Raw genomic sequence first — 21,309 nt, forward strand, 5'->3', positions numbered from 1 at the left:
CAGTCCATTATGAAACTTACCCACACAAGTCATAGGAAAACAACGGCTTACCACCCCCAAACTAATGGGCTAACCGAGCGACTCAACAGAACTCTAACCGATATGTTGTCCATTTACGTTGACTTGGAGCACCGTGCGTGGGACAAGATACTGCCGTACGCCACTTTCGCTTACAATACTGCTGTGCAGGAGACTACTAAAGTGACGCCATTCCAGCTAGTCTATGGTCGAGTAGTTACCACACCATTAGATGCAATGCTGCCTGTAGGCGACAATACAGAGCACAAGCCTGACACCAACGAATTCATTGAGCGAGCCGAAGAAGCACGGCAGTTGGCGCGACATCGCATAAAACAACAACAACGCGTGGATGCAAACCGTTACAACCTTCGTCGGAGAGGAGTCGACTACGCACCAGGCGACCTAGTTTGGATTTGGACTCCTGTGCGGACGCCTGGCCTTTCCGAAAAGCTCATGCTCCGCTATTTCGGCCCTTACCAAGTCCTTCGTCGCGTCAGCTCCTTGAACTACGAGGTGTCACCGGAAGGACAAGTGAGCTCATCAAGATGCCGAAGGAGCACAGAAATCGTGCATGTAGTCAGAATGAAGCCATACTATGACAGGCAATGAACATCGAATTATACACACCCGGTTATGAGGAATACCTATTTCTCCATTGGAAATCACGCATTCAGACCATCTCAGCAGTACTGCTTTTACGCATCGGGACGATGCGTTTTTGGAGGAGGGATAATGACGCAAGGTGAACGCAGTATTCAAACTACGCGCGCTAGTTCATGCGCCCCCCCAAGAGATCAGCGGCTTTATGATCAAACAAGAAAAGGCTGTGACGGCGCGCGCTTCCTCAGCACGGGATTTTGATGAAGAAGAAGTGGACCACGACTCGAGGGTTTTTCTCTCTCGGAGATTGATCCCTTTTTGCTGATCGCCTGTTACAGTCGCCGCTACTTTTCGGGCACAAGTTCGCCCCAATGAACAGTTATTCGTACACCATTTGGATTGTACGTAACAATATAGTTAAAAAGAATGGAAAGTTGGGCGGTTGGTTTGAAGACATTCTTAGAAACATTTCGGCCTTGGAAACATCACCTCGCTTTCCGTTTTCCCATTCACTGTGCGCGTGCCGAAGTGTTTCCAAGAATATATATAGTTGTCGGACTGCGCCATCCTCAGGGAGAAATAAAACACAATGCCCATATGGTAGGCCGGTTGTTCTTATTCTTCTCCATTTTCCTCTGGTTCGCGCTAGCTGAGCGCGAGAGCCACAGCTCTGTTGTTGCTGCTTTTCATTACTATATATATATATGTATATATACCTATATATATATATATATATATATATATATATATATATATATATATATATATATATATATATATATATATATATATATATATATATGCGTGTGAGAAAAATGTTGGGCTTACGTGTACTACGTTAACTTACCATCTTCCGATCTTGCGTTTCTTAGGGTGCGTTCCCCGAGTATTCACATTAAAGAAAAATACAGATAAGCAATTTATCATAGATATATCAAAAGATCATGTTTCAAACTTGGTTCATTCAATGGTCACTGACACGTTAGTCACCTTAATAAAGGTTCTCAGATCCAGTCTTTTTCCGGCAATATAGAAGAAAATGGTTAACAAAAGAATGATCTATATGTGTACACTGCAAGTACAAATCCAAATGAACAGCCCGTTCACCGCGACGGGAACTCTTCAGTATTATTCAAGACTTCTAGTGTACTGTAAAGCACTATACACCACGAAGGTCCATCAGAATGCAGTTTGAATGCTCACTCGCCTGCTACGTGCGTCGAACGCGCCGGCGCAGAAAAATCGACCAAAAGTATCGCTGCTGCTACCTTGGTGGCAACTCGCGCGCTTTCGCGATCGGTACCGCACACCTATCCAGGCAGCCGTGCCTGCGGACAAGCTGCCGCTGGACAAACTGGTGGAGATTTCAGTTATAAAGCCCACACGTTCTCTGTACCAGATGCCCTTTTCAACTGCTTGTCCCTCTAGAAACGGGGCTAGTGGTGCTTGACAGCCCGTGCCTTTGGTTAATGTATAAATGCATTTTCGGTTTCCCGAATGAAAACCGCCACTTACTTGAATCTATGCTCATGCATCTTGTAGTTTCCTGGGAACCGGCAACATTTAACAATCGGTTTTTGTTCCTACGTAATCGGTGTTCCGCTGGTTTTTTTTTTTTTATGCATTTACTAACATGAGGCCCCCCCCCCCTACACTTTTTACTATGATACCTGCTTGTTTTATATTTACTTTGTTTGAACGATTGATTGATTTGATCGATTGATTGATCGATTGATTCACTGCCAGCCTGACTGATCCGACTCAACTGGTCAACAGTGCTGGCCACTGAATCATCAGTGATTGGCTTTAGCTTATTCTAGAGACTATCTATGAAGATAGTGAACTAACCAATGCAGATATGTTGTCGATGATAGAGAAAGAATATGTGAAAAGGTGCGAAGGCTGCAAAAGGCGCTCTGCTCCCATTTTTCCAACAATTAGTCTGCAGAAGCAGCAGTGCCTCTAATTTGTGTACACTTTTAACAATTTGTATCAAATGGCAATAGCAGGATACATTAAGCTTTGGGTGAATTGAAAGTAGTGCACAATAAATTTCCTTTATTTAACGTCATTTCGCAGTGTGTTATGGTATAAGACCATATTGCTGAAGGCACACACCGTTCAGCGAGTCACTTGACGTGCCACTTACCGCAAGCCATGTGAAAAGTATAATTTGTCTTTGCTCCAAATAAAGGTCGCATAAGCGAATTTGCATTTAATTCTGACTTCATTCTATTACCATGAAAATGGAGCATGAGTGACTTCACAATAAATAGATATTTCATTACAATTGAACAAATTAAGATATTTTTGTTGTGCTAAAATATCGGTATCGATTTGATGCATATACAGACAATTTTTATTAGGTGTTGTCTGAAAGAACTAAGAAATCACATAACAGTAAAACAGTCTTTTATTCACTTTCCAACTTGTTACGTTTTTGTCTTCACTGTAAAGCAGGTCTTTTTCACTTGCAATGACTAGCATAGTGCCATCATATAAACTATTGATCAAATTAGGTATAAAAACAAGATCACAAGTCTCCAGGCAAAGTTTTGAACACGTGAGTTCTGCAAGGAGTCTCACTAAAACACTAAAAGGTTAAAATCAGAACAAGAGTTTGCCACACGTTGTTGGCATTTGCAAAGAATCACAATGGGCTCATGAGTTTGTGAAAAGCAGTTGACGCATGATTCCTGTGACCCGAGAAGCTTCAATTGTTGATACATGACCACAACGCCGTGAATGTTGCAATAATGTTCCGTTAATGTTATGGCAACAATGTGCGCTGGTAGTGAAGAGACCATGTCATTCTAATGAAGGTAGCCGCAGTTCCCACACGAGTTTCACACACGCAGGTCAGCAGTGTCTTGACACCACAGGCTTGTGCAGTGATCTTGAATACAGCATCACTGAACATCTTGTGTAGAGCATCATTGAACATCTTGTGCTCTAGTCCACATTCCTGCACACCAGCACCACACCATGCGCTCAGGCTAGAATGTGACTAGGCAGCATTCTGGTCAGCAGGCCCTTGAAGTGACAGCTTTCAAGATTTAAAAAATCTGGATAGCTACAAGACCTATTACTGAAATGTTAATTCATAGGGTTTCCTAATTATACGCTAGAGGGAAATTAGGAGGGAATCTGGTGCTAGTGTCTATAGGAGGTTCGGCACTTTAGCCAGCATGGGAATACATAGATTTGACTAAGCTTCATTCTTCAGAAGATGCTCAGCAGTATCACTTCACCACCTTTCAAGGCCGACAAATTGTCGCCCGCACACGGATCCATTCTTTTATCCGAAAGAAACGCCAGACCACAACAAAAACTGTGCAACCCTTTGCCTTCAAGAGTTGAAAGCAATAGTGATATCCTATTTCTAGTGCATACTTGAACCACTTAGTGCACACTTTAGAGAATGGCGTAACTCGAGAAGTTTAAATTGTGAATTGCTACAATGTAATCGACAAATTCGAAAGTGGCTTGTGTCAATGAAGCTTTTTCATATGGCTGCACTCTGCGTAATGAGTAGCATGCTTTGAACCACGAGCAATTATGAATGTGAAATCTTTTTGAACTTGCTGTGAAACCACTACTTGGTCTTGAGGGAATACTCCTAGTAATGTGTGTGCCTTTTGTAATGAATGGCCGGCTTTAAACCGCAAAATTGTATTGATAATCATGTGTTCTGATGCCCGATGGCAATGCACGTTTGTACCGCACCATATTACTGCGATAATACATGTTGTATTGTGAAGCCTGTAAACAGGACGTGCGTGTTTATAAATAATGAACACGTTTTTCTCTGCATTTCTAGGCAGTGGAACTATTTTCACTGTATTTCCAAGCAGATACATGACAGTTGTGGGGGTGTTAACACTCCCTGTAAAGTTGTTTGAGCCTGAAGGTGCATGTGTCTCGTGCATAAGCCACACTTCGGGTTCACAACTACTGTGCGGTAGGAGGCATCGTGCTCGCGAGCGTTTGTTATCGCCACCATCATTAATTATCATGGTTAGTGCGTAGCGCCAGCAGTGACACCTGGCGGCTGGCCTGGGTGGCGGCGCCTAAGATGTCAGTGGTTCTCTTTGGCGTGTGGCGGTTGGAGCGAGCGGTTGTGGGTCCTCGGTGTATGGCACTGCGGGCTGTGCGCCAGGCACCCTCGTGGTAAGTCAAGCGTTGGCAAAGCCGCCTTGAGTGTGTTCTTGTGTTTGTTATGTTGTTGAGTGTTATGTCATTTTGGGTAAGACTGTTATAACGTGCGGTTTACTTTTGATATATTAATTCGGCTGACGATGTCGTCAATATAAAAGTAGTTAAATAAATTCATGTTGTTTTGGTTCGGTCCAACCATGCCCGCTGTCTCCGTTGACTTCAAGCGCGTTGCACTCTCCACATCAAGACCCCACACTAACATGTGTGCCATAAGGTGCAAACAACTTTACAGGGGGTGTTAGCACCTCCACACAGTATGATATAACACCAGCTTGCTATGCAAATGGCCTGGGTTCAATCCTCACTCGCACCCATAAATTTATTTATTTATTTTAATTGCACTCTTATTTTTTCAATCAGCTAAAGGACGATTTTTTGCACACAACCAATCATGCCCACGCTGACACATGCCTGAATTTCCGTGAAACGAGCATTTTAATGCTATTGTATTAATAAACAAAGCCAGAAGTGTATTTAAAACTGCAAGCAGGAAGAGTAGGCAAATCCATGTGCTACCCATCATTCCCATGATGGCTGAATGATTGAAGCACCAGAGTACCCTCTAAAAAATATTGTAGAAAACTACATGTTAGGCAACAGATTTTGCAGCAGTTACCGTATTTACTCGCGTAATCCTCGCACTCTCATAATTCTCGTACCCCCCACATCGCCCAACAAAAATACGATTTTTTTTCCTCGAGTAATTATCGCACCCCCGAAAATTGCCGCAACAATGTCATCTGCTCGTCCCAGCCATTGATGACGACAGCGGGCGCCATCTCTTAAGCATCACGCGAACTATTATTGCACGGAGATTCAATCCAATCCAAGATAAAGCGGCAAGTACGCGGTTGTGGCATGTTTTGTATGTTGTGTCGGTAATCTTGTCATGTTATGGTGCGATACTGAAGCTACACAACTGCTTTCAAGTTATAAGTGATTGATCATGTACTAAACAACAGCAACAGGGCCGCCGGTAGGCCCTTCGGAGTCGACGAGTTTTGTGTTCGTTACTGGTGACAGGAGCTGAAAGCCATCAAGACGCATTGAGCCTGCCGAGTGCATAAGACTGGAATTGATAGTAAACTTTATTTCTTCAGAAGAAAACTGCGGACGATTCTGCTAAATAGCCATCAGCCCAATACTAACATCCTACTCTTACCTTTTAAGGGCTTCTGTTGAGTGACGAAGGCCACCGCTACGCCCGCAACGCCCACAAGCTTTGCGTATGGTATTCTAATTCTCGACTATTTGCTTGCACTTTTTGTGTCTCAAACAAATCTTGCTTTGTGTTGAGCCTCCGCTTTTATTTTTGAGGCGAGTTTTAAGTAGTACTTCTCAAAGCTTGCTGTTAGTTGCTGGTGTGAGAACCCCGATTTGCAGCCACTTCTTTTTCTTCTCCGCTCTGTACGTTTTCGTGGAAAGTTTTCCTCGCGTAATCTCGCACCCCCGAACTTTGCATCGGTTTTCCGCCAAAAAAAGTGTGAGGATTATGCGAGTAAATACGGTATATGGGCAGGCACATCTTCATGGCTAATGCACATTCGAGGGCAAGGAGGTGAAAACTGTTGTGGCAGAAAAACCCCGAGAAATGCTGCTACTGCCTAGTGCCTCCATGGCTATACACTCAAATTTTGACATTAAGAATTATCAATTATAAGAAAGTATGTGAAGAAGACTTGTCATAGAGAGTGTTACGAATGCATGTCTATAGCCAATGTTTGGATACAGTCAAACCCACTTTTAAAAATAATCAAGTGCCTTGAAAATTTCGTTATAATTGATAATTGCGATTATAACGTTGAAGGGGATGAAAAAAAGCGAAGTAGGGGATGGTAGGCTGTTGTGAAAAACAATACTATTGGGCGGGTTATGCCAACAAACATCACTTATAAAGATGACAAAGCTGCCAATTTTTCAGACATGCTTGAAAATTCAGACACTTTGGTGGAACTGCCACAAGTCCCATAGTGGTATTGTATGACAACACCTGAACTACCAGATGGTTTACCAAGTGTCAACTTTTTACTCAATCCGCATGTCCGAAAGTGCATTAACAGACGTCACTGCTGCATACAAGCAGTAGCGGATGTCACAAGTCAGTTTTGCCGCACTGACACCACGTTATGCAGATAAGCTTATTTAAAATTTTGAAAAGGTGCTGGGGGCTATGGGCGGGGGTTCAGCAGCTTAAATTCTTCATTTTGTTTTCCTTGACACTGATTTAGCCTTCTGTTGCCTTTTGGCATAAACAGGCAGAATTCATTGTTATAACTGATAATGCAGCATGTGGGCATTGCTGTAAGCCGGTTATTTCTCCATAAAAACCTACATATGCTGCAGTAGCTTATCATTGTTATAACCGACATATTGTTAAAACCGGTATTGTTATAAGTGGGCTTGACTGATAACGAAGTATTTTTGCAGCAGACGTTACACTGTTAGAATGAAATTTGAGTATGCTCAAACCTGACATAATGAGCACAGATACAACCAATTATATGATATAAGTGAAGGATAGTTTTGTCATAAATACAGTGTTATAAATATGCAATTCAAATAAATTTTTGAATATAACAAAGTATTTTCATGGCAGATTCGGCTTTATAATGAGGTACAAGTGTAAAACATTCATACATCGATATAACAAATTATCAGTTATACCTAAGTGAATTATTGTTTTATCATACATGCAGGGTTACAATTATGCATTTATAATGAATTTATAGATATATCAGTTTTTTTATGGTAGATATAACTGTTATAAAGTGGTTTGAGCGTAGACTACTCAAATTTCAAATAAAGAGCACAGACATAACGAATTATAGGTTAAAACTAAATGGAGGAAAGGTTTGTGATAAATACAGCGTTACAAATATGCATTTACAACAAACTTTTTGATATAACAAAATATTTTAATAGCAAATGTGACCGTTATAACGAGGTATGAGACTAAAACAGTCAAACCTCGATATAACGAACAAGGATATGATGAATTATTGGTTATAACAAAGTGAAGAACAGTTTCGTCATAAATACAGTGCTACGAATAATGAAGATAATGAAGTGTTTTTGTGGCATATTCGACATTGTTATAATGAGGTTTGAATGTATTATTCACAAGAGACTTTTTGCCATATTTTGCTTGTATACTTTGTTATGAGATTCCTTTGATGCTAAGCGGGCATGCAAGAAGGTTTGCAGTCGCACTTTTTTTAAGCTGCTTCTACGATCACTCCCACAGAGATCATTGTGATTGGGAATGTTTACACTGTAATTTAGTAGCCTGGCCACCACTTTTTTGCCTTGCTTTTACTATCAGCACCTACATTCTTGCAAAATACAGCGGGCCTTATGAGCACACGCTACAAGACACACAGTTGAAACAACCAACACAAATAATCCCAACCCACTAGAGGAAAAAAGAAACCAGGCCTGTGCAGAGTGCACAGTAAAGTCACAGCAAAAGCTAGAACAGCTTTTCTGGAGCCTTTTTCTTTAAACACTCTTGGGGCAACTTCTACAGGTACGCTTGCACGGCACCCACTACACCATAAATCATGATTTTTGTGGGGTAAAGAAGCGTGGTACCCACTGCACACCTGTAAGGCATTGTGTACACTTTGTTGATGCTGTGGCTCATGAATTACGGCTGAGCCTTTTGTAATGGGTTGGAAGATTCAATGACCTTATCGTTATGCAATTGGCATAGTTTTAAAGGTGAACATCTTCAACGATATCTATCTGGCTGGGTAAACCTTCATACTAATAATATAAACTTTTAAACCAACTTATACAGTCGAAACCCACAATAACGAAACCCTGCGAGTACGAAATCCCCACGGCAACGAAATATTTCCGGATCCCCGGTGAACGTTCATAAAAGCCCACGTATTACGTATCTCGTGGCAACGAAATGCTTTTGGACAGCGATCCCGCATTAACGAATTTTCTACCACGGTTCGGGCCTTATTTTACCCTCCCGCCAAAGGTCAAATGTCAAAAATATGCTCGCATGCGTGTTATGCGCACTCAAAATTTGTAAACGTCTGCTTGTGCCACGCTAGCGTGGGTACCGCCATTTTTGGTCACTTAAGGGGGGACGTGGCTTTGGGATCGTGAAAAATGGCAAAAAAATAGATTTTTTCAAAATCAAGTTTTCAGTTTCTGGAACCCTTTTTCTACCCGATTCCAAAATATCTACACTGAAAACAGCACAGAAGTGCTTCAGAAAATTCATTTCACCCACCTAAGTAGCGAACCTTTTTCTGGAAATCACGAGAAAACAGCAATTTTCAAAAAATTATGGCTTCGCGATGGCGGGGTCGGGAGCCGGCTTCTTGGGCTCATCGGAAAGAGCATTTCTCCGCGTTTAACTTTCCCACCTCAGCTGGCTCCTCCCTTCAAAAACAAAAGCACAAAAAGCAAATGCTTGAAGGTCGTTTCCAGGCCCTTGATCGGCTATGGTCGCCATGTTGCCTCAGCTCGCCTCGCCATTGGCCCGATGCTCGCTCCGGGAGATCGTCGTCTACTGCTTGTACGTCGTGAGGACATGGCTCTTGAAAATTGCTACTTCATGACGTCTTCCCGGCTCGATGATCACTGAGAAGAAGGGACTGCAGTGGACGAATGTAAAGGGTGCATTTTTTACGCGGGTAAAATAAAAATTCTAATTTTGACAACTGATGTTGGGAGTGTGTTTATTATGCGAGTGCGTTCATTGCACGAGTAAATACGGTATAATGAGGAGTGAGTGAAGCAAACAGATGACACTGTAGAAAAAAAATGGCTGCACCCATCACAGCTGGTGCTCTCCACTTCGAATTTATTCAGCTGTCATTGTGCACTGTGTGACCCATAGGTTACCATTAGACGCTTTTGTTTTAAATTAATGTGCTGATGCATTAACAGCAACGTATTCGTGACTATGTATCTCGCACTGATTTCATGAACCTTTAACATGTTCTCAGCATATAGGCTTAGCAGGCATTGCTAAACAAAGAGCTGATCTTGCAAGTGACGATGAATTGTACATGGCGCTTTGTCCTTAGCTGGAGATGGCTCAAAGTGATGGCTGAATTCACCATTTATTCATTGCTGCCAGCACGGTGGGCAAGTACCAGGCGCAAGTTCGGATTGAAGCGGGCGGTCGTGTCTGCATTGGTGCTGGCACGTTACTGTTATTTGAAACCAGTTACCATTGGTTACTGACACAGCAATTAGGCACTGTGGAAATTCAGGCTAGCCCATCGCCATTGTGTGGGCTTTGCCGCTGTTCTCATGTCCTAACATGACTCTCCCCTCTTCCGCAGTCTGTCGACGCTGGGGGAGCAGGTGTGCCGTTGACCCCTTTCACTGGGATATCAACCTTAGCGCTCAAATCTCTCGGGACGTTTCACGCGCGCGCGCGTCGGGAATCAGGCAGACCTTTTCGGACATAGAAAGGTGAGCACACGTTTTCGTTCCCATTCGTCAGCTCCCTTTCTTTGGAGCTCGCTCGGACTTCGCCAATGGTGCCTCGCGTCCACAACAAACGCTTACCTTTCATTGCCCTTTCCGAACGCTAGGCTGAAGAATGGTGTGGTGTGTTCACGCACGATCGTACTGTGCTGAATCGTGCTTCTCGAAGCCAAAGTGATCGGAGTTTGCCCTCACTCGAACAATTGAGCCCTGCGATTACAGATTGTGGGAGCATGCAGCATAGTCGCGAGGGCCCGTGTCTCTCAGCGACATGTCACTGAGAATCCCTTTTGGCCACGAAGATAATCTTCTGGCGCCCATTATGTTGTACTTTTCGACCGTGGCATGGATAAGCTCTCCTTTGCTTTCCGGCCGCCTTTTACAAAGAGCACTGTACTGCGTGTTTGGTGTTGCCACAGGCAATAAAGGGTTGCGAGTTATTTGAGAGCCGTACTGTGCACTTGCCACGCTGCGCTCGGCGCCTTGGCTGTTCGAACGCTAAGACCGAACCAACGCCAGTGGCCAGAAGTACGGCCACTGGCACAGAAGTACGGCCACTGGCGTTTTGTCTTGTGCTGTAGTGTGCTGTGCACACTACAGCACAAGACAAAACGCCAGTGGCCGTACTTCTGTGGGATACGCTGTACACTACAGCACAAGACATAAATGCGAACAGGATTAAACATATCATGCATCGATATGATGTAGCACATGCCAAACAAGGGGAAATGTGTCAACCTTGCCGTGCAAATGTGTGGCTTGCTTACATCCATAGCCTTGGTAGACCTGAACGGTGGTGGTGAGATGGAGTATAGATAACAGAGTGACAGTAGGATAAACAAAGCAATACTGAGCTATGAGAAAATCTTTCTCAATTTGGGAAACATGCTACAGTCAATGTCCGATTTCTCGGACGCCCGAAATTCTAGACATGCCTGATTTCCCGGACTCATCTGTGGCACAGTCAAGTTCCCCATAAAGTCCACGTATTTAAATTTCCGAAATATTGGATATTTATTACGTTCACCATTTAATTTTCCGGACATTCTATTGCTAACCGCTGACTCAAAGTTACTATCAGCACCGCCATTTTAGTTTTTTAGATGCGAAGCAGCTCTTTGACTAGTCTGTAACACTGTCCGTACATGTCTCCGTGCCAACGTGCTGCATCACGCTCCCCTCGCCAGGTGTTGGGGCGATGCCAAGTAGGTCGCACCTTCCCTCACAGTGCGCGGTGACGCCACTCTGTCACTCGCCTGCCACGCGCTCACTACCTACCACCTCTCTCTCGTTTCACCCTCTCTACCACTCGCAACGTTCGAGCGCACATCAAGTGAACACTTTTTCGGCTCATTTATCTGCGATAAAGAGGATGCCAGAAGGTGAAGCGCCTTCCCCGCCGAAGCATGCGCCGAAGCAATTTGGCCTAACCCGGCCGCCACCGATGATTCGAGGTTTCGCAGAGCCGATCGCGTTCGCGAATGGTGACACCGCCCCTGCAACACCGATGAGGTGCGAGCCAGAAAAGCTGAACGCAAGCGTTGGCAGTGGAAGAAACACAAACGAATTGTGAGTTAAGCACGCCAATCTCGTTCAATAATGGAGACGGCACGGGTAACACCGGCGAAAAGCGAGCCAAGGAAGCCTAGCACAAGCGTCTTCAACGCGTCAGCAACACTGACGAGACGCGAACAAAGGAAGCTGAGCGAAAGCACCGAAAGCAAAAGTCCACACCAGTGAATCCCCGACATCGTCATCATCGGGAACGTTTAGAAAGCAGTGCGCCCTCCGCCGAATCGCTGTGCGCAACGCTATTGCTTTGCATCCTGTGAGGGTTCCTTTTGGGAGATGTTAATTTTTTTCGGACTTTCGCGCTTCAGCTGCTGTGCCCTCGAAGTCGAAAATGACACTATCCAGTGTACACCAATCTATTGCCAGCCGTAGCTAAGGCCGCATGGTGCTGTAAAGCCTGTGCTGAAAATCTGTTGACCTATGATCTGCCATCGGCATGCTTGCGGACTCGTGGAAGGTCGGTACGCAGCACATTTTCCGGAACTGTTTTCACTACGCGAGCTTCATACTGAACATTGAGATGGCCGTCTTGCCCGGCGTATACAGCGTGTGCGACTTCCACCCGCGAATGTTGCCTTCTCCAATCTGCATGTTGCCAGTGTTTCAATTCCAGCCGAGATAACTATTGCGGTCTTCGCTGACACTGACAAAGACCTGGAGTTGTGTGCGGAATTGACCGATAATGAAATCACTCGTTAAGTTACGGAGGATTCCGACAAAACTGAGATTGAAAAGGCAGTGCCTACACAGCCAATGAGCTCGGAGTGAACACGAGCACTGACACTGTCATCGGCGTACTGACGTTAATTGAAATTGAGACAGACATCATCGCGGGCAAGTGGAACGCCGTGCAAATGAAAATAAGCGACTTTTTTTTTCCGCCTACGTGTTTACAAGTGCGGTAGCACCGGCCACATTGGTATTTTTTTTCTTTTCTTTCATTTGGCTCTTTTCAGAGTCACCTAAACGATGCATTTGCTGAATTGCAATGAGAACCATGTGCTCCTGCCGCGACCTTCGTCAGCGAAAAATATCCATGAAGAAGTGTGTGCTCACTTGCGTTTGTTTTTCCAGACTGCCCGATTTTCTGGCCGTTTTCGTGCTCCCTTGAGGGTCCGGGAAACCGGACGTGGACTTCACAGGCACAAACCCAGTTCACCCACACATTACAAGGGCTCATAAGGGCATTTTGATGATGCGAACACTACTCACACGTGGAGGAGGGTCAGTGCAGGGCCGGTGGGACATGCAGGGGGTACACCTGCAGAATGCACCCGATGCCTCGTGCCTGCCCCTGGTGAAAGAGCAGGCGACTGCCTGGCCGCAGGCACTCGGGCTGACGTACAAACTTGAACAATAGCACCCCCCGATCGGTGACCCCAAGGCTGGCGCTGTTGCCCCCGCGCACACCCACCACCACTGCAGCCTGCTGTACATTGCCTGCACACACACGACAACGAAAATGTGGGCGAGTTCAGATACACAGCCTCATTTTTCTCACATCAGCAAATTGCTCTTTCACGGTACCAAAAATACCCCGCTTGCAGCGAGAAGACGCTTGGTGAGAAAGAAACTGCACATATTTTGATGGCGGAGACCTATGTAGTTCCTAATCGGTAAAAACAAACTGTTCTGTGAGGGGGCCACGCACTGAACATAACAAGTCTGAATGAATTCTGTGGAGACAATCACGCAAAAATACGATATACACATTTTGTTATTAGTGATGCCACAGCCGAGATTTCGACAGAAAATTTAAAAATGAAACTTTGAGCTTAATTTTCTTCTCTATTACTTAACTTATGATGGTGAAACTAAGGACATTCAAGTTCTCATAGTACATAGTGTCCTTTTAAAGGGGTACTGGCACAAAATTTCTCAGTTGGTTATCTGTGTCATATTAAAAGTCAAGCCTTGAAGAACCTAGACAATGTATTGCTAATCGTGAGTGCACCTTAAAAAGGTAACTACGGTATGTTCTTAAAAGGTAGATTCAGTTCGACTGCACTCTGATGTCACTGCGCCCTATGAGCTTCTCGTCACGTGCCCTCACAAGACATTGTCACGCGTTCGTGAGGTTGAAGAAGGCAGCCATTTGCAGGTTTCAGACGAAATTTTTTATTTCACTAAACCAGTGCCCAAAAGACGCAGTCAGACTACAAGCGATACACACTGTGCACTGAGGGTGGCGAACAGAGCGTCGGCTGTAAATAAAACTGCCGAACGGTGAAGCGCACCGGCATTTAAAATATGTGCTGTCGAAGATTCCAGTGTTATTGCTAGTAGCCACATAAGTTCCAGAACAAACTAATGTTCATGTGCACATAATTACATCAGAAGGTTCTAAGACTCAGTAAATGGTTTCCAGACATTCGGGCACGGTTTTGCGCAATGCAACAGTCTGACACGGAATGGGGTGATAACAACAAATGCCAGGCTTGCACAGAAGGCACAGCACAGTCACAGCGAAAGCTAGAAGAGCAGCCTTTCAGAGTCTTTTCTAAACACTCATTGGGTAACTGCTGCAAGTACACTTGCTTGATGCTCACTACGGCATAAATAATAAAAATTTAAAAGTAGTAGGCAGGCATTAGCTATGCTATTTTTCGTCATTCCTCTGAGAAGTGTGATATCCGCTAAGCACTTGCACAAAATTTCGTGCCAATTGTTCATGAAGTGGCTAACGATGATGAGGATTTATGTCTGAAGTGGGTATGCACCATAGTTAATAGCTGAACAAGAACAAGCTTTTGTAATGAGTTGGAGGTTAGGTAGTGTTTTGGGACCTATTCTCTTTCTAGTGTATATAAATGACATTGTCAGCTTTTTTGCAGATGACTGCATACTTTTTAAAACGATTACTGCTCCCAATGACCAGAAATGCCTGCAATCCAACCTTTGTGCCATTTCTAAGTGGTGTGAAGATTGGTCAATAAAATTAAAAGGTAATAAATCAGCTGTCATGCATATAACAAATAAGAAACACCTGTGAAGAAGATGTGCCTGCAGCGAGCAGCATCGCCAACGCCCGGCTCTCTCGTCTCGTGCTTCGGCTCGCTGCTCTGCTGGACGGTTCATCACGCTGTCTTGCCGTTGTCATTAACTACTAATAAACCTCTTCACATTTGGTGGAGGTGCTGTATATCCCCGTTGCTATACCCTGGAGCTGCGAAGCCGCACGCTACAGCCCATCATGACTAACAACGCCAACCCATCGGCGTTGTGGCCACAGTTCAACTGTCCCGGCCATCCTAGGCTACGGGACCCGAAGGTTTTCAGCGGTGCGGATGGGACCGACGTGCAAGACTGGCTCGACCACTACGAGCTGGTGAGCGCCAATAACAAGTGGGATGAAGCCGACAAGCTGGGCCACGTCATATTTTATCTCACTGGCATCGCAGAATTGTGGTTTAACAACCACAAACACAGCATTCCCACATGGAGCGTCTTCAAGACGTCATGTGCCGAAGTGTTCGGTCGGCCGGCTGTCCGCAAGCAGCGAGCAGAACAGCGCTTGCGCATCCGATCTCAACAGACTGGAGAAAATTTTACCAGCTATATTGAGGATGTCGTCGACCTTTGTCGACGCGTGAATGACACCATGCCCGAGTCGGACAAGGTCAAACACATCCTGAAGGGCATCGACGATGGCGCTTTTCTAATGCTCTTGGATAGGAATCCAAGCACAGTTTCTGAAGTCGTCAGCTTGTGTCAGAGCTACGACGAGTTCAAGAAGCAACGCACTCTTACTCGGCAGCCTCAGCCTAGTGGTGAGTCGCTGTCCAGTTTCGACTCCATGCCTGACAATTCACCATTGCTTCAGCAAGTCCGAGCCTTCGTCCATGAGGAAGTCGCCCGCTAACTTTCCCTAGTGCCCTTTACTCACGAGACCACCCCCCGTCTACCTGCCCCGCTTCGCACTGCTATATCGGAAGAGGTTGCACAAGCTGTTCCTCTTGCGCACTACGAGCCACCTATATCTAACCGTGGTCACTGCCCGGGTGTCGCACAGCCGGTAGGCGCTCCTGTCGCCTATCCGCCAGCCGTTCAGCCTGTGGCCGCGCCCCTAACCTATGCAGCGCAGCCTGTGGCTCCTACTGTCGCCTTTTCGCAAGAGATGCAGCCCGTAGCCGCACCGCTCACATATGCAGACGCTGTACTTAGACTCCCGCAACCACCCAACACCACGCGCTCACAGCCCGCACACCCAGCTGCTTATACTGCACCTTGGGCGGCAGCACCAGTCGCCAATCCCTGGAGGACGCCCGATAACCGACCGATTTGCTACGCCTGCTTCACTCCCGGACACGTTGCTCGCTACTTCCGCCGTCGACCTCAGACGTTCGGCAACTATGCCCGGTCGTCGCATCCCGGCAGCTAAGCCTTCGTCCAATACGGGCCGGTCTCGCCCCCTCGCTATGCCGCTACTGACCACCTTGACTTTCAGCCGCAACGCGCACCCTCTCCTCGTCGGCGATCGCCCTCCCCCATGCGTCGCCGGCCCGGACCCTCCGACCAGGAAAACTAAGCACCGCAGTTCAAGAAGCAAGAACTGCGCCGTTTTCGAACTGTCTAAGCCCTCGCTCCTTTCCTGCTAACGTGGTCGCAGTCACTGTTGAAGGTTATTGTACTTTCGCCCTTATGTACACCGGCGCCGCTGTTTCTGTTATTGCCGCTAATCTTTGCCCTTTATTACGCAAAGTAACGACGCCATTTTCGGGACTGTCGCTTCACACTGCATGCGCACAGCAAGTAACGCCTCTCGCAGCCTGCACTGCAAGAGTCTCCATCGAAGGCATTCTTAACATCGTGGAGTTTATTGTTCTCCCTGCCTGTTCGCATGATGTCATCCTCGGGTGGGACTTCCTATCCCGCCATAATGCCGTCATAGACTGCGCACGCGCCGAAGTTCAGTTCTCACCCTTGTGTGATGTCCCATTACTGGACGCTCTTCATCAGCCGCCGAAGTTGCTCGTTCATGAAGATACCGATATTCCGCCTGGAAATTTCGCACTTGTTCCCGTTTCATGCAACGCCTACACTGACGCTACAGTCCTTTTTATGCCTTCCGATATCTTAAAATGTCGTCGAGCTTTGCCGCTGCCTTTCGCAACAATTGACCTTGCCGCCGGAAGTAGCAACATGTTCGTAAGCAATCCGCTTTCCACACCTGTCACATTACTTGCGGGGGAATGTCTCGGCCGCGTGCAGGATCTCGACCCTACGTTTTTGGTTGCTGTCCCGGATGACTACTGCGACCACCCAAAAGCACTGTCGGCACTCGGGGAGTCGTCCAATGATACGTTTTCCAGCGCCATCGCCGACACTCTCACTCCCACCGAACATGCCGACCTACTGGATCTTCTGCATTAGTTCAGGAGTTCTTTCGATGTGTCACAACCTCAACTGGGCCGCACATCACAAGTCAAACATCATGTTGACACCGGCCTACACCAGCCACTGCATCAAACACCATACCGTGTCTCCGCTGAAGAGCGCCGCGTCATCAACGATCAAGTCGAAGATATGCTTCGTAGAGACGTCATTCGACCATCTCACAGTCCCTGGGCGTCTCCCGTCGTCCTGGTGCGTAAGGAAGACAGATCTATCCGATTTTGCGTGGACTATCGTCGTTTGAATAAGATAACCCGCAAGGACGTCTATCCTTTGCCGCGCATTGATGACGCCATTGACACCCTTCACGGAGCGGAATTTTTCTCGTCGCAAGATTTGCGGTCTGGCTACTGGCAGGTCCCAATGGCTGAAGCCGATCGCCAAAAAACGGCATTTATTACACCAGACAGACTATATGAATTTAACGTCATGCCCTTTGGGCTTTGTAACGCGCCTGCCATGTTTGAACGTCTTATGGATAATACGCTACGTGGCCTCAAATGGAATATGCGCCTCTATTACCTCGACGATGTCGTGGTTTTCTCCCATGACTTTTCTACGCACCTCGTTCGCCTCAGGCACGTTTTGACTTGTCTGACCAACACTGGTCTGCAGCTCAACCTGAAAAAATGCCGCTTCGCTGCACGCGAGCTCGTCATCTTAAGCCACATCGTGTCCAAGCACGGCGTATTTCCTGACCCAGCAAAACTTCGAGCAGTCGCAGAATTTCCAAAGCCGACGACCATGAAAGAACTTCGCAGTTTTGTAGGCCTATGCTCCTATTTCCGGCGCTTTGTTCGCAATTTTGCATCTATCATGTCACCGCTAACCCAGCTTCTTCGCGGCGACGTGAACCTCTCCTCCTGGTCCCCTGCGTGTGACGTTGCCTTCACTACTCTGCGCCGTCTGCTCACTTCCCCACCTATTCTTCGCCACTTCGACCCGACGGCTCCTACCAAAGTGCGCTGGCGTCGGGCTAGGCGCGGTCCTCGCTCATTGAAAGCCCGGCTATTCAGAATACGTTGTAGCCTACGCTAGTCGCACTCTGACAAAAGCCGAAACTAATTACAGCGTGACAGAAAAAGAGGGTTTGGCTCTGGTGTGGGCGCTTGAAAAGTTCCAGCCGTACTTATACGGCCGCCCGCTCGATCTAATAACTGATCACCACGCGCCTTGCTGGCTCTCCACGTTGAAAGACCCTTCTGGCCGCCTTACACGATGGGCGCTCCGCATGCAGGAGTACGACATTCACGTCGTATACCGCTGCGGACGCAAACACTCCGACGCTGATGCCCTGTCCCGCTCACCTTTACCACCAGATCAGACGAGCGGAAACACTTGCCACCAGACGTTGTCATCGCTAAATCTCGACTCAATTGCCACCGAACAACGTCGTGACCCGTGGATCACCTCTCTTATCGAATATTCATCTGGCACGCCCAACCTTCCAGTATCTCGATCCCTCCGACATCAAGCTTTCGATTTCGCCATTCGCGATCAACTTCTTCATCGACGCAACTACGCTCCCGATGGCCCCCGGTGGCTGCTAGTCATTCCACGCACTTTATGATCGCAAGTATGCGCCTCTCTTCACGACGATCCGTAATGCCGCCACGCCGAAGTGTTCAAAACATATGAACGACTTCGCCATCGCTATTACTGGCGCGGCATGTACAATTTTGTACGCAAATTCGTGCAGTGCTGTCCTGACTGCCAGCGGCGCAAATCAACACTGCCACGTGCGAATGGCGCATTGCAGCCACTTCCATGCCCTGCCAAGTCATTTGATCGCATCGGTGTTGACCTCTACGGTCCCCTTCCATTGACACCAGATGGTAATGGGTGGATTATAGTGGCGGTTGACCACCTGACACGCTACGCCGAAACAGCCGTTTTGCCGAGCGCTACAGCACAGGATGTCGCCTCTTTCATTTTACAATGCTTTATCCTTCGACATGGTGCACCTCGAGAGCTCCTTAGTAACAGAGGCCGCGCTTTCCTCTCCCAGGTCATTGAAACTCTGCTTTCGGAATGCCGCGTCATTCATCGGAAAACGACAGCATACCACCTGCAGACTAACTGGCTAACAGAACGGTTCAACTGCATGCTAGGTGATATGCTCTCAATGTACGTGGCATCTGATCATCGCAACTGGGACCGTGTTCTCCCATACGTCACGTTCGCATATAACTGCACGCTAGGTGATATGCTCTCAATGTACGTGGCATCTGATCATCGCAACTGGGACCGTGTTCTCCCATACGTCACGTTCGCATATAACACCGCAATACAAACCACCACGGGATTCTCACCTTTCTTTCTTCTTTACGTACGTGAGCCTTCCCATACAATTATACCCTACTTCCCTACCGTCTTGATGCTTCCGAGTGTCCACCTATCTGCGATGCTGCTCGACAAGCCGAAGAGTGCCGCCAGCTCGCCCGTGCGTTCACCTCGGAAGAGCAACAACGCCAGAAAGAAAACCGTAGCACCTCTCTCCGGGATCCCAGCTATGCCCCAGGGTCTCTTGTGTGGCTTGCCATCCCATACCAAACTCCGGGACTCTCTTCGCAACTTGTCCCCCGGTACGAGGGGCCTTACACCGTTTTGGAGAAAATCTCTCCGGTTAATTTCCTAATTGAACCAGTTTCCCCATCAGACCACATGCGCCGGCGTGCACGTGACATCGTCCATGTTTCCCGGCTGAAACCGTACCATGAGCCTCTGCCTGAACCTTCTTAAGTCACCAGGGTGGCTCCTTTTTCAGCGGGGGCGATTGTGAAGAAGATGTGCCTGCAGCGAGCAGCATCGCCAACGCCCGGCTCTCTCGTCTCGTGCTTCGGCTCGCTGCTGTGCTGGTCTCTGCTGGACGGTTCATCACGCTGTCTTGCCGTTGTCGTTAACTACTAATAAACCTCTGCACACACCGTTTCAATTATACGTATTCTCTCAACAACTGTCCATTGACTGAGGTTAACGAATATAAATATTTGTGTGTCACAATTACAAGCCAGCTAACATGGTCAAGCCACATAAATAAAACATGCTCATCTGCTTCTAGAAAGGATTTGGGTGCAGGTTAAAGAACCCCAGGTGGTCAAAATTTCCGGAGTCCTCCACTACGGCGTCTCTCATAATCATATGGTGGTTTTGGGACATTAAATCCCACAAATCAATCAATCAATGCTTCTAGAAAGCCTGGTTTTTTTGAGACACAAATTAAAAACAGCGCCCTCAGAAATCAAAATGTTGGCCTGCAATGCTTTTATAAGACCAAATTTAGATTATGCTAGTGTCGTTTGGGACCCACGTATAAAGAAAGATGTTAAGAAGCTTGAGACGGTGCAGCGAAAGGCGGTTCGCTTTATCTTTAATGCCTACCATGGAAATGACTCGCCAACAATGATCATGGCTATTAATGATATCCCTACTTTACAATACCGAAGAGCTGTTGCCCAACTGAAATTTCTACACTCACTTTATTTTCGTAAATTTAACATTTGTCCAGAAACTTATATAAGAAATCGAATCTCAAGACAAACTCGACATACTCACAGTTACACTCTTGAACGTGTTACCTTTTGAAGCATTCTGTGATAACGAAAATCGTGACTTCGATAACTATGTATCTTTCAATTTTAAACGTACAACTCAAGATCTCAGACTGTCTCACGTTGTATTTGATTTGCATTCTCCGGTTGCAATTTGCAATTTCTTGCTGCCATTTAATTTTGTTCAAATGTTATCCCGTGTCTTACGCCCTTAACATGTTTTTATTGCTTGAACTTTCTTTTTATTTAAGTGACATTGTGAATCACTTTTTATTATGCCCCATGCTTGGTCTTTCATCCGCAGTATTCTGTAAATAAATAAATAAATAAATAAATTGGACGGCCCACTCGTTACGCTATTCGCATTGTGTGACGCCACAATGTTCTTTTGTTGTTCTAAAATGCTTTATTAGTCATATTAACGCGATTCTTTTCTCGGCATCAAGCCTGCCTAAGGCAAGTTTGCCAACAAGTCCCAAGCATCGGCGGATCC

General features: G+C 46.4%; 1 protein-coding gene across 4 annotated transcripts in view; it reads right to left on the bottom strand.

The window, feature by feature from the left end:
• Positions 1-21,309, bottom strand: part of LOC119181044 (GTP-binding protein 2) — a 108,137-nt gene that overhangs the window by 33,796 nt on the left and 53,032 nt on the right. Inside the window, exons 11-12 of one of the 4 annotated variants that reach the window (XM_037432218.2) lie at positions 13,084-13,311; positions 3,017-3,586 (exon numbers count right to left, since the gene is read on the bottom strand). In XM_037432218.2, the coding sequence (XP_037288115.2) occupies positions 13,097-13,311 (215 nt within the window). In that variant the 3' untranslated portion in view covers positions 3,017-3,586; positions 13,084-13,096. Of the gene's footprint in view, positions 1-3,016; positions 3,587-5,742; positions 9,456-13,083; positions 13,312-21,309 lie in introns of those variants that run through there. The other 3 variants (XM_037432219.2, XM_075874879.1, XM_037432220.2) reach the window with 3 other exon arrangements.

This window comes from Rhipicephalus microplus, chromosome 10, assembly GCF_043290135.1.
Source record: "Rhipicephalus microplus isolate Deutch F79 chromosome 10, USDA_Rmic, whole genome shotgun sequence".
Taxonomy (NCBI): domain Eukaryota; kingdom Metazoa; phylum Arthropoda; class Arachnida; order Ixodida; family Ixodidae; genus Rhipicephalus; species Rhipicephalus microplus.